Source organism: Thalassophryne amazonica, chromosome 20, assembly GCF_902500255.1.
Source record: "Thalassophryne amazonica chromosome 20, fThaAma1.1, whole genome shotgun sequence".
Taxonomy (NCBI): domain Eukaryota; kingdom Metazoa; phylum Chordata; class Actinopteri; order Batrachoidiformes; family Batrachoididae; genus Thalassophryne; species Thalassophryne amazonica.
Genome location: NC_047122.1, coordinates 27,103,574 through 27,117,735, shown reverse-complemented (window position 1 = coordinate 27,117,735; position 14,162 = coordinate 27,103,574). Strand labels below are relative to the sequence as shown.

At 39.8% G+C, this 14,162-nt stretch overlaps 1 protein-coding gene across 2 annotated transcripts in view; it reads left to right on the top strand.

The window, feature by feature from the left end:
- Window positions 1-14,162, top strand: part of vps45 (vacuolar protein sorting 45 homolog) — a 45,992-nt gene that overhangs the window by 15,261 nt on the left and 16,569 nt on the right. The window contains exon 2 of one of the 2 annotated variants that reach the window (XM_034160141.1): window positions 3,654-3,773. In XM_034160141.1, coding sequence (XP_034016032.1) covers window positions 3,681-3,773 — 93 coding nt within the window. In that variant the 5' untranslated portion in view covers window positions 3,654-3,680. Of the gene's footprint in view, window positions 1-3,593; window positions 3,774-14,162 lie in introns of those variants that run through there. The other variant, XM_034160140.1, reaches the window with a different exon arrangement.

The following is a 14,162-nucleotide window of genomic DNA, read 5'->3' as shown; positions in this document are numbered from 1 at the left end:
TTTCCCCACTCCCAGTGTTTACAAGGTGAAGTAAAAGCTGTTTATTTCTTCTGTCCATGCAAAATGTTTATTACATAAAAACCCTTTTTTCCCTTCTTTTTTAATGTATTAGTGAGCTAAGGCAAAATTTTGGATCCTCTACTCTGAAAGCCTCTTTTGTTGTGGCAAAAGCTGCCAACCACATCCTTTATGGTCCAAGGAGCTATTTTCCCTATACCATCATTAGATGGGAACTCCCTCATTAATGATCTTGAAGTCCTTTTTATCACTGCCTAACCACATCAACCTTGTTGATCTTCATATTCTGAATAATTTTCCAGATATTCCACCAATCCTGGATCTCAACAAGCCACCTCAGTTCTGTGAAATCTGTCAGGCCAGCAGAACAATGAAGACAACAAAACTGCAGGATGTGATCTATTCCCACGTAGGTCCTCAAACATGGAGTGTGTAAACTTGATCACAAACATCTGGAAGTCTAAAATCCATCCACTAGACTGGAGGGTCATATACAAACAGAAGATGGACAGAGCAGATTGCCAGAAGAGCTTGGGATACATGTGTCTGTCTTCTCTGTCAAAGGGGAAAGTGTTGGCAAAATTGTGCTGAACAGACTGGTGGAATACAGTCCAGAAAATGCCCTCCAATAAACACAATTTGGTTTCTAGAAATCCAGATCCCTCACAATTATGATCTTTGTCTTACAGCACTTACAAGAAGAACAGAGAGCAGCACATTTATCTGTACATGGCAAAGACTTTTCCTCCGTAAACCATGAGATGCTCAGGGAATAACTTTCTAATCTTAGGGTGCCATGCGTTTTTACCAAGGTCTCACCATTTTGCCCCACGTGCATGCTAGGATGTATGACACAGTCCTCGCAAAAGGACTTCAATCAGAATCCTTCAAGGTCAATGTTGCCGTGAAGCAAGGCTGTGTCTTAACTCTAGGTCTGTTGAACATCCTCCTTTGAGTCATTACACGCCTCTTCCACCATGCTCGAGGACCCTGAGATGGTATTCCCCTGGAGGAATGTCTTAACAGTATATTCAACACCTGGTGGCTCCAGGCTCACACAAAGACATGCCAAATTTGACAACCCTCTGGGGGAAAACAAGTATACTGGCACTGATATTTAAAAATAAGGGAGATGGGCAGACCTGCACTAACTACAGTGGCATAAAATTCATCAGCCACAGCATGAAGTTAAGGGAAAGAGCAGCAGTTGCAGTTCTTAGAAAAGAGGTGAAGAGTAATACAGTTTCATGTTTGCACTGAGAGTACTGTTGCAGAAGTATAGAGAAGGCCTGAAGGAGTTACATTTTATGTTTGTTGATTTAGAAAACACTTCTGTCAGGGTATCAAAAGAAGAGTTGTGGTATTGTATGAGGAAGTCTGGAGTGGCAGAGAAGTATATGAGGGTGGTACAGGATATGTACATGGACAGTGTGACAGCAATGAGATGTATGTGAATGAATGAATGAATAAGTTTTATTCAGCACGCACATAAACAAAATACCAATGAAGGAACCTCTTACTACCAAAACAAATTGAAAAAACAGAAGAAAATACGACAATAACTCAAACGATTTCCCAATTGGGTGCAGCCAAAAGGGCGTGGGCTGAAGCAAAAGCTTATAAATGCCCACCCCCTACACCAGTTATTATACACATTTAAATACACTCAGAACAAGGCACCAATCAGAAAAATAATAACTGAACACAACAAAACAATCAGTAATACAGTATAATGTGCAAATAAACAAAAAGTCCCTATGAAAACAGTTAGCCTAATATGGCGTACTATAGTAAGAAATTATGTTATTTTTATAAAAAGTCTTTTGACACCTACCGATGTACCAGATGATTTAATACTATCAGAACAATTATTCCAGACCTTTTACAGAAATACACTGACTTTTTACAGTAGTTTCTTCTCTCAAATATCAGTCCTTGCAAATGATAGCTGGACTCCTGAACATGAAGAGGCAAAAGATTAGTTTTAACTTTGTACATGGTCTGTATCATAAAATAATCCACCAAATCTTGAAATTTCAAAATACACAAACAAGCAAATGATTGGTTTGTAATATGTTCTTTATTTATAACTCTTATAGGTTTCTTTTGTAAAAAAAAAAAAAAAAAAAAAGGATTTGTTTTTGTTTTATATGTGTTTCTCCAAACCTTAATACAATAGGTCATATATGGGACAAGTAAAGAATGATACAGTGTGACCAACTAATGTTGGGGGAGAAAATATTGTGCTTTATACAAAATTGAAATAACTTTTGAAATTTTAGATTTAACATAATTTATGTGAGTTTTCCAACTTAATTTATCATCAATAAAAATGCCATGAAATTTAGTTTCAGGTACAATTTCAATTTCAACATCGTTCAAATGATAAGTTTCTATTTAAATTCCTGGTCTTATTTCCAAATATACTACACTTTGTCTTAACAAAATGAAGTGACAATTTATTAGCATCAAACCAATGTTTAAATTTAGTAATTCCCTCTCCATCATTTCCAGAAGTTGCCCCAAATTGCCCCCACTACTGAACACAGTCATGTCATCTGCAAACAAAATACAGTGCACAGACTTTGACATCAAACTTATATCATTAACATACAACAAAAACAGCAACGGTCCAAGGACTGATCTTGGGGCACCCCACATGTAATCCTCAATAATTCATAATTTGTCCCACCAAAATGGACACACTGATACCTACTGCATAAATAACTAGCTAACCAATCCAATCTGTATGTTGGGAACAAAAAATGCATTAACTGAGCGCTTTCTTGTTCGCAGTGGTGATGGACAGAGTACAGACTGACACATGTGTAAATGAGAGAGAGCTCTGTGGAATAGTGAGATTATAAGGAGGAGAGGTGATGAAGGTAGATGAATTTTAGGTTTATAGATGTGGTTAGAGAGGACACACAGGTGGTTGGTGTGACAGAGGAAGATGTAGAGGACACCTAATGAGGACACCTCATGTGGCTCTCTTTGTACTGATAAAACAGAATTCAGTCCAAAATAAATACATAAATAAAAGTTATTGCAGTTCCCCAGCCGTTACCAGTTAGTTAACCTACAAAATTAATGTTTCTGTGACAGGTGAGAAGTATTATCTGTGACTGTGAATGGGTGGGATGATATATTATTTGGGGGAGAGTGAACTGGAAATAATGACAATAATAGTTTTTTTCTTCATATACAGTGAAAACTCAAACACAACCATATTGTTGATCACTTGCAAATTTGTTTATATTTATTTAAATAACATGATGGTTACTTCTTTCAAAATGCAACACTGACAAGTGACACTTAGTAATTCTTAAATGAGTTTCTCGCTGCAAACATTAAATTCTTCAAAGCTTCAGCCTTATGGAAAATAGGTTGCTTATAGATCTTCATTATTGTTGTTATTATTATTATTATTAATATTATTATTGCTTTCAGTGCCAGCAGTGGGACCTTTTTTTTTTTAACTTTCCTTACACAAGATGACGGACGGAAACAAGCATGTTTGCGCTCGTGTGTTTTCCTTCTCTGCCGACGTCACACTAACCCGGAAACAGTCGTTGCAGTGTTTTTATCGGAGCGTCTTGAGTTTTGTGCAAAAGGCAGTGGAGACCGATTAAGAGTTGTTTGTTTGTACGCACGCACGCACCATGAATGTGACGCTCGCCGTAAAGCAGTACATCTCTAAGATGATCGAGACCAGCGGATCTGGAATGAAGGTTCTACTAATGGACAAAGACACGGTGAGACAGAGACACTGTGAGACAGTTTGGGGGACGTCACTAATCTGATGGACAGAGACATGTGAGACAGTTAAATAGGAGTCATCAGTAATCTGATGGACAGAGACATGTGAGACAGTTAAATAGGAGTCATCAGTAATCTGATGGACAGAGACACGTAAAACAGTTAAATTGGAGTCATTAGTAATCTGATGGACAGAGACACGTGAGGCAGTTAAATTGGAGTCATTAGTAATCTGATGGACAGACACGTGAGATAGTTAAATAGGAGTCATCAGTAATCTGATGGACAGAGACACGTGAGACAGTTAAATAGGAGTCATCAGTAATCTGATGGACAGACACGTAAAACAGTTAAATTGGAGTCATCAGTAATCTGACGGACAGAGTCACGGTGAGACAGTTAAATTGGAGTCATCAGTAATCTGACGGACAGAGTCACGGTGAGACAGTTAAATAGGAGTCATCAGTAATCTGATGGACAGAGACATGTGAGACAGTTAAATAGGAGTCATCAGTAATCTGATGGACAGAGTCACGTAAAACAGTTAAATTGGAGTCATCAGTAATCTGATGGACAGAGTCACGGTGAGACAGTTAAATAGGAGTCATCAGTAATCTGATGGACAGAGACATGTGAGACAGTTAAATAGGAGTCATCAGTAATCTGACGGACAGAGTCACGGTGAGACAGTTAAATAGGAGTCATCAGCAATCTGATGGACAGAGACATGTGAGACAGTTAAATAGGAGTCATCAGTAATCTGATGGACAGAGTCACGTAAAACAGTTAAATTGGAGTCATCAGTAATCTGATGGACAGAGTCACGTGGGACAGTTAAATAGGAGTCATCAGTAATCTGGTGGACAGAGACATGTGAGACAGTTAAATAGGAGTCATCAGTAATCTGATGGACAGAGACACGTGGGACAGTTAAATAGGAGTCATCAGTAATCTGGTGGACAGAGACATGTGAGACAGTTAAATAGGAGTCATCAGTAATCTGATGGACAGAGTCACGTAAAACAGTTAAATTGGAGTCATCAGTAATCTGATGGACAGAGACACGTGGGACAGTTAAATTGGAGTCATTAGTAATCTGATGGACAGAGACACGTGAGACAGTTAAATTGGAGTCATTAGTAATCTGATGGACAGAGTCACGTAAAACAGTTAAATTGGAGTCATCAGTAATCTGATGGACAGAGTCACGTAAAACAGTTAAATTGGAGTCATCAGTAATCTGATGGACAGAGACACGTGGGACAGTTAAATAGGAGTCATTAGTAATCTGATGGACAGAGTCACGTGGGACAGTTAAATAGGAGTCATCAGTAATCTGGTGGACAGAGACATGTGAGACAGTTAAATAGGAGTCATCAGTAATCTGATGGACAGAGACACGTGGGACAGTTAAATAGGAGTCATCAGTAATCTGGTGGACAGAGTCACGTGGGACAGTTAAATAGGAGTCATCAGTAATCTGGTGGACAGAGACATGTGAGACAGTTAAATAGGAGTCATCAGTAATCTGATGGACAGAGACACGTGGGACAGTTAAATAGGAGTCATCAGTAATCTGGTGGACAGAGACATGTGAGACAGTTAAATAGGAGTCATCAGTAATCTGATGGACAGAGTCACGTAAAACAGTTAAATTGGAGTCATCAGTAATCTGATGGACAGAGACACGTGGGACAGTTAAATTGGAGTCATTAGTAATCTGATGGACAGAGACACGTGAGACAGTTAAATTGGAGTCATTAGTAATCTGATGGACAGAGTCACGTAAAACAGTTAAATTGGAGTCATCAGTAATCTGATGGACAGAGTCACGTAAAACAGTTAAATTGGAGTCATCAGTAATCTGATGGACAGAGACACGTGGGACAGTTAAATAGGAGTCATTAGTAATCTGATGGACAGAGTCACGTGGGACAGTTAAATAGGAGTCATCAGTAATCTGGTGGACAGAGACATGTGAGACAGTTAAATAGGAGTCATCAGTAATCTGATGGACAGAGACACGTGGGACAGTTAAATAGGAGTCATCAGTAATCTGGTGGACAGAGACATGTGAGACAGTTAAATAGGAGTCATCAGTAATCTGATGGACAGAGTCACGTAAAACAGTTAAATTGGAGTCATCAGTAATCTGATGGACAGAGACACGTGGGACAGTTAAATAGGAGTCATCAGTAATCTGATGGACAGAGACATGTGAGACAGTTAAATAGGAGTCATCATTAATCTGACGGACAGAGACACGTAAAACAGTTAAATAGGAATCATCAGTAATCTGATGGACAGAGACATGTGAGACAGTTAAATAGGAGTCATCAGTAATCTGATGGACAGAGACACGTAAAACAGTTAAATTGGAGTCATTAGTAATCTGATGGACAGAGACACGTGAGACAGTTAAATTGGAGTCATTAGTAATCTGATGGACAGAGACACGTGAGACAGTTAAATTGGAGTCATTAGTAATCTGATGGACAGAGTCACATAAAACAGTTAAATTGGAGTCATCAGTAATCTGATGGACAGAGTCACGTAAAACAGTTAAATTGGAGTCATCAGTAATCTGACGGACAGAGTCACGGTGAGACAGTTAAATAGGAGTCATCAGTAATCTGACAGACAGAGTCACGGTGAGACAGTTAAATAGGAGTCATCAGTAATCTGATGGACAGAGACATGTGAGACAGTTAAATAGGAGTCATCAGTAATCTGATGGACAGAGTCACGTAAAACAGTTAAATTGGAGTCATCAGTAATCTGATGGACAGAGACACGTGGGACAGTTAAATAGGAGTCATTAGTAATCTGATGGACAGAGTCACGTGGGACAGTTAAATAGGAGTCATCAGTAATCTGGTGGACAGAGACATGTGAGACAGTTAAATAGGAGTCATCAGTAATCTGATGGACAGAGTCACGTAAAACAGTTAAATTGGAGTCATCAGTAATCTGATGGACAGAGACACGTGGGACAGTTAAATAGGAGTCATTAGTAATCTGATGGACAGAGTCACGTGGGACAGTTAAATAGGAGTCATCAGTAATCTGGTGGACAGAGACATGTGAGACAGTTAAATAGGAGTCATCAGTAATCTGATGGACAGAGTCACGTAAAACAGTTAAATTGGAGTCATCAGTAATCTGATGGACAGAGACACGTGGGACAGTTAAATAGGAGTCATCAGTAATCTGATGGACAGAGTCACGTAAAACAGTTAAATTGGAGTCATCAGTAATCTGATGGACAGAGACACGTGGGACAGTTAAATAGGAGTCATTAGTAATCTGATGGACAGAGTCACGTGGGACAGTTAAATAGGAGTCATCAGTAATCTGGTGGACAGAGACATGTGAGACAGTTAAATAGGAGTCATCAGTAATCTGATGGACAGAGACACGTAAAACAGTTAAATTGGAGTCATTAGTAATCTGATGGACAGAGACACGTGAGGCAGTTAAATTGGAGTCATTAGTAATCTGATGGACAGACACGTGAGATAGTTAAATAGGAGTCATCAGTAATCTGATGGACAGAGACACGTGAGACAGTTAAATAGGAGTCATCAGTAATCTGATGGACAGACACGTAAAACAGTTAAATTGGAGTCATCAGTAATCTGACGGACAGAGTCACGGTGAGACAGTTAAATTGGAGTCATCAGTAATCTGACGGACAGAGTCACGGTGAGACAGTTAAATAGGAGTCATCAGTAATCTGATGGACAGAGACATGTGAGACAGTTAAATAGGAGTCATCAGTAATCTGATGGACAGAGTCACGTAAAACAGTTAAATTGGAGTCATCAGTAATCTGACGGACAGAGTCACGGTGAGACAGTTAAATAGGAGTCATCAGTAATCTGATGGACAGAGACATGTGAGACAGTTAAATAGGAGTCATCAGTAATCTGACGGACAGAGTCACGGTGAGACAGTTAAATAGGAGTCATCAGTAATCTGATGGACAGAGACATGTGAGACAGTTAAATAGGAGTCATCAGTAATCTGATGGACAGAGTCACGTAAAACAGTTAAATTGGAGTCATCAGTAATCTGATGGACAGAGTCACGTGGGACAGTTAAATAGGAGTCATCAGTAATCTGGTGGACAGAGACATGTGAGACAGTTAAATAGGAGTCATCAGTAATCTGATGGACAGAGACACGTGGGACAGTTAAATAGGAGTCATCAGTAATCTGGTGGACAGAGACATGTGAGACAGTTAAATAGGAGTCATCAGTAATCTGATGGACAGAGTCACGTAAAACAGTTAAATTGGAGTCATCAGTAATCTGATGGACAGAGACACGTGGGACAGTTAAATTGGAGTCATTAGTAATCTGATGGACAGAGACACGTGAGACAGTTAAATTGGAGTCATTAGTAATCTGATGGACAGAGTCACGTAAAACAGTTAAATTGGAGTCATCAGTAATCTGATGGACAGAGTCACGTAAAACAGTTAAATTGGAGTCATCAGTAATCTGATGGACAGAGACACGTGGGGCAGTTAAATAGGAGTCATTAGTAATCTGATGGACAGAGTCACGTGGGACAGTTAAATAGGAGTCATCAGTAATCTGGTGGACAGAGACATGTGAGACAGTTAAATAGGAGTCATCAGTAATCTGATGGACAGAGACACGTGGGACAGTTAAATAGGAGTCATCAGTAATCTGGTGGACAGAGACATGTGAGACAGTTAAATAGGAGTCATCAGTAATCTGATGGACAGAGTCACGTAAAACAGTTAAATTGGAGTCATCAGTAATCTGATGGACAGAGACACGTGGGACAGTTAAATAGGAGTCATCAGTAATCTGATGGACAGAGACATGTGAGACAGTTAAATAGGAGTCATCATTAATCTGACGGACAGAGACACGTAAAACAGTTAAATAGGAATCATCAGTAATCTGATGGACAGAGACATGTGAGACAGTTAAATAGGAGTCATCAGTAATCTGATGGACAGAGACACGTAAAACAGTTAAATTGGAGTCATCAGTAATCTGATGGACAGAGTCACGTAAAACAGTTAAATTGGAGTCATCAGTAATCTGACGGACAGAGTCACGGTGAGACAGTTAAATAGGAGTCATCAGTAATCTGATGGACAGAGACATGTGAGACAGTTAAATAGGAGTCATCAGTAATCTGACGGACAGAGTCACGGTGAGACAGTTAAATAGGAGTCATCAGTAATCTGATGGACAGAGACATGTGAGACAGTTAAATAGGAGTCATCAGTAATCTGATGGACAGAGTCACGTAAAACAGTTAAATTGGACTCATCAGTAATCTGATGGACAGAGTCACGTGGGACAGTTAAATAGGAGTCATCAGTAATCTGGTGGACAGAGACATGTGAGACAGTTAAATAGGAGTCATCAGTAATCTGATGGACAGAGACACGTGGGACAGTTAAATAGGAGTCATCAGTAATCTGGTGGACAGAGACATGTGAGACAGTTAAATAGGAGTCATCAGTAATCTGATGGACAGAGTCACGTAAAACAGTTAAATTGGAGTCATCAGTAATCTGATGGACAGAGACACGTGGGACAGTTAAATTGGAGTCATTAGTAATCTGATGGACAGAGACACGTGAGACAGTTAAATTGGAGTCATTAGTAATCTGATGGACAGAGTCACGTAAAACAGTTAAATTGGAGTCATCAGTAATCTGATGGACAGAGTCACGTAAAACAGTTAAATTGGAGTCATCAGTAATCTGATGGACAGAGACACGTGGGACAGTTAAATAGGAGTCATTAGTAATCTGATGGACAGAGTCACGTGGGACAGTTAAATAGGAGTCATCAGTAATCTGGTGGACAGAGACATGTGAGACAGTTAAATAGGAGTCATCAGTAATCTGATGGACAGAGTCACGTAAAACAGTTAAATTGGAGTCATCAGTAATCTGATGGACAGAGTCACGTGGGACAGTTAAATAGGAGTCATCAGTAATCTGATGGACAGAGACATGTGAGACAGTTAAATAGGAGTCATCATTAATCTGACGGACAGAGACACGTAAAACAGTTAAATAGGAATCATCAGTAATCTGATGGACAGAGACATGTGAGACAGTTAAATAGGAGTCATCAGTAATCTGATGGACAGAGACACGTAAAACAGTTAAATTGGAGTCATTAGTAATCTGATGGACAGAGACACGTGAGACAGTTAAATTGGAGTCATTAGTAATCTGATGGACAGAGACACGTGAGACAGTTAAATTGGAGTCATTAGTAATCTGATGGACAGAGTCACATAAAACAGTTAAATTGGAGTCATCAGTAATCTGATGGACAGAGTCACGTAAAACAGTTAAATTGGAGTCATCAGTAATCTGACGGACAGAGTCACGGTGAGACAGTTAAATAGGAGTCATCAGTAATCTGACAGACAGAGTCACGGTGAGACAGTTAAATAGGAGTCATCAGTAATCTGATGGACAGAGACATGTGAGACAGTTAAATAGGAGTCATCAGTAATCTGACGGACAGAGACACGTAAAACAGTTAAATAGGAATCATCAGTAATCTGATGGACAGAGACATGTGAGACAGTTAAATAGGAGTCATCAGTAATCTGATGGACAGAGTCACGTAAAACAGTTAAATTGGAGTCATCAGTAATCTGATGGACAGAGACACGTGGGACAGTTAAATAGGAGTCATTAGTAATCTGATGGACAGAGTCACGTGGGACAGTTAAATAGGAGTCATCAGTAATCTGGTGGACAGAGACATGTGAGACAGTTAAATAGGAGTCATCAGTAATCTGATGGACAGAGACACATGGGACAGTTAAATAGGAGTCATCAGTAATCTGGTGGACAGAGACATGTGAGACAGTTAAATAGGAGTCATCAGTAATCTGATGGACAGAGTCACGTAAAACAGTTAAATTGGAGTCATCAGTAATCTGATGGACAGAGACACGTGGGACAGTTAAATAGGAGTCATCAGTAATCTGATGGACAGAGACATGTGAGACAGTTAAATAGGAGTCATCAGTAATCTGACGGACAGAGACACGTAAAACAGTTAAATAGGAATCATCAGTAATCTGATGGACAGAGACATGTGAGACAGTTAAATAGGAGTCATCAGTAATCTGATGGACAGAGACACGTAAAACAGTTCAATTGGAGTCATTAGTAATCTGATGGACAGAGACACGTGAGACAGTTAAATTGGAGTCATTAGTAATCTGATGGACAGAGTCACGTAAAACAGTTAAATTGGAGTCATCAGTAATCTGATGGACAGAGTCACGTAAAACAGTTAAATTGGAGTCATCAGTAATCTGATGGACAGAGACATGTGAGACAGTTAAATAGGAGTCATCAGTAATCTGATGGACAGAGACACGTGGGACAGTTAAATAGGAGTCATCAGTAATCTGGTGGACAGAGACATGTGAGACAGTTAAATAGGAGTCATCAGTAATCTGATGGACAGAGTCATGTAAAACAGTTAAATTGGAGTCATCAGTAATCTGATGGACAGAGACACGTGGGACAGTTAAATAGGAGTCATCAATAATCTGATGGACAGAGTCACGTAAAACAGTTAAATTGGAGTCATCAGTAATCTGATGGACAGAGACACGTGGGACAGTTAAATAGGAGTCATTAGTAATCTGATGGACAGAGTCACGTGGGACAGTTAAATAGGAGTCATCAGTAATCTGATGGACAGAGACACGTGGGACAGTTAAATAGGAGTCATCAGTAATCTGGTGGACAGAGTCACGTAAAACAGTTAAATTGGAGTCATCAGTAATCTGATGGACAGAGTCACGTAAAACAGTTAAATTGGAGTCATCAGTAATCTGATGGACAGAGACATGTGAGACAGTTAAATAGGAGTCATCAGTAATCTGATGGACAGAGACACGTGGGACAGTTAAATAGGAGTCATCAGTAATCTGGTGGACAGAGACATGTGAGACAGTTAAATAGGAGTCATCAGTAATCTGATGGACAGAGTCACGTAAAACAGTTAAATTGGAGTCATCAGTAATCTGATGGACAGAGACACGTGGGACAGTTAAATAGGAGTCATCAGTAATCTGATGGACAGAGTCACGTAAAACAGTTAAATTGGAGTCATCAGTAATCTGATGGACAGAGACACGTGGGACAGTTAAATAGGAGTCATTAGTAATCTGATGGACAGAGTCACGTGGGACAGTTAAATAGGAGTCATCAGTAATCTGGTGGACAGAGACATGTGAGACAGTTAAATAGGAGTCATCAGTAATCTGATGGACAGAGACACGTGGGACAGTTAAATAGGAGTCATCAGTAATCTGGTGGACAGAGACATGTGAGACAGTTAAATAGGAGTCATCAGTAATCTGATGGACAGAGACACGTGGGACAGTTAAATAGGAGTCATCAGTAATCTGGTGGACAGAGACATGTGAGACAGTTAAATAGGAGTCATCAGTAATCTGATGGACAGTCACGTAAAACAGTTAAATTGGAGTCATCAGTAATCTGATGGACAGAGACACGTGGGACAGTTAAATAGGAGTCATCAGTAATCTGATGGACAGAGACATGTGAGACAGTTAAATAGGAGTCATCATTAATCTGACGGACAGAGTCACGGTGAGACAGTTAAATAGGAGTCATCAGTAATCGATGGACAGAGACATGTGAGACAGTTAAATAGGAGTCATCAGTAATCTGATGGACAGAGTCACGTAAAACAGTTAAATTGGAGTCATCAGTAATCTGATGGACAGAGACACGTGGGACAGTTAAATAGGAGTCATTAGTAATCTGATGGACAGAGTCACGTGGGACAGTTAAATAGGAGTCATCAGTAATCTGGTGGACAGAGACATGTGAGACAGTTAAATAGGAGTCATCAGTAATCTGATGGACAGAGTCACGTAAAACAGTTAAATTGGAGTCATCAGTAATCTGATGGACAGAGACACGTGGGACAGTTAAATAGGAGTCATCAGTAATCTGATGGACAGAGACACGTGGGACAGTTAAATAGGAGTCATCAGTAATCTGATGGACAGAGACATGTGAGACAGTTAAATAGGAGTCATCAGTAATCTGATGGACAGAGTACAGTTAAGACAGTTAATAGGAAGTCATCAGTAATCTGGTGGACAGAGACACGTGGGACAGTTAAATAGGAGTCATCAGTAATCTGATGGACAGAGTCACGTGGGACAGTTAAATAGGAGTCATCAGTAATCTGATGGACAGAGACATGTGAGACAGTTAAATAGGAGTCATCAGTAATCTGATGGACAGAGTCACGTAAAACAGTTAAATAGGAGTCATCAGTAATCTGATGGACAGAGACATGTGAGACAGTTAAATAGGAGTCATCAGTAATCTGATGGACAGAGACACGTGGAACAGTTAAATAGGAGTCATCAGTAATCTGATGGACAGAGACACGTGAAACAGTTAAATAGGAGTCATCAGTAATCTGTGGACAGAGCACTGTAAACAGTTAAATTGGAGTCATCAGTAATCTGATGGACAGAGACACGTGGGACAGTTAAATAGGAGTCATCATTAATCTGACGGACAGAGACACGTAAAACAGTTAAATAGGAATCATCAGTAATCTGATGGACAGAGACACGTAAACAGTTAAATTGGAGTCATCAGTAATCTGATGGACAGAGTCACATAAAACAGTTAAATTGGAGTCATCAGTAATCTGATGGACAGAGACATGTGAGACAGTTAAATAGGAGTCATCAGTAATCTGATGGACAGAGACACGTGGGACAGTTAAATAGGAGTCATCAGTAATCTGGTGGACAGAGACATGTGAGACAGTTAAATAGGAGTCATCAGTAATCTGATGGACAGAGTCACGTAAAACAGTTAAATTGGAGTCATCAGTAATCTGATGGACAGAGACACGTGGGACAGTTAAATAGGAGTCATCAGTAATCTGATGGACAGAGTCACGTAAAACAGTTAAATTGGAGTCATCAGTAATCTGATGGACAGAGACACGTGGGACAGTTAAATAGGAGTCATTAGTAATCTGATGGACAGAGTCACGTGGGACAGTTAAATAGGAGTCATCAGTAATCTGGTGGACAGAGACATGTGAGACAGTTAAATAGGAGTCATCAGTAATCTGATGGACAGAGACACGTGGGACAGTTAAATAGGAGTCATCAGTAATCTGGTGGACAGAGACATGTGAGACAGTTAAATAGGAGTCATCAGTAATCTGATGGACAGAGACACGTGGGACAGTTAAATAGGAGTCATCAGTAATCTGGTGGACAGAGACATGTGAGACAGTTAAATAGGAGTCATCAGTAATCTGATGGACAGTCACGTAAAACA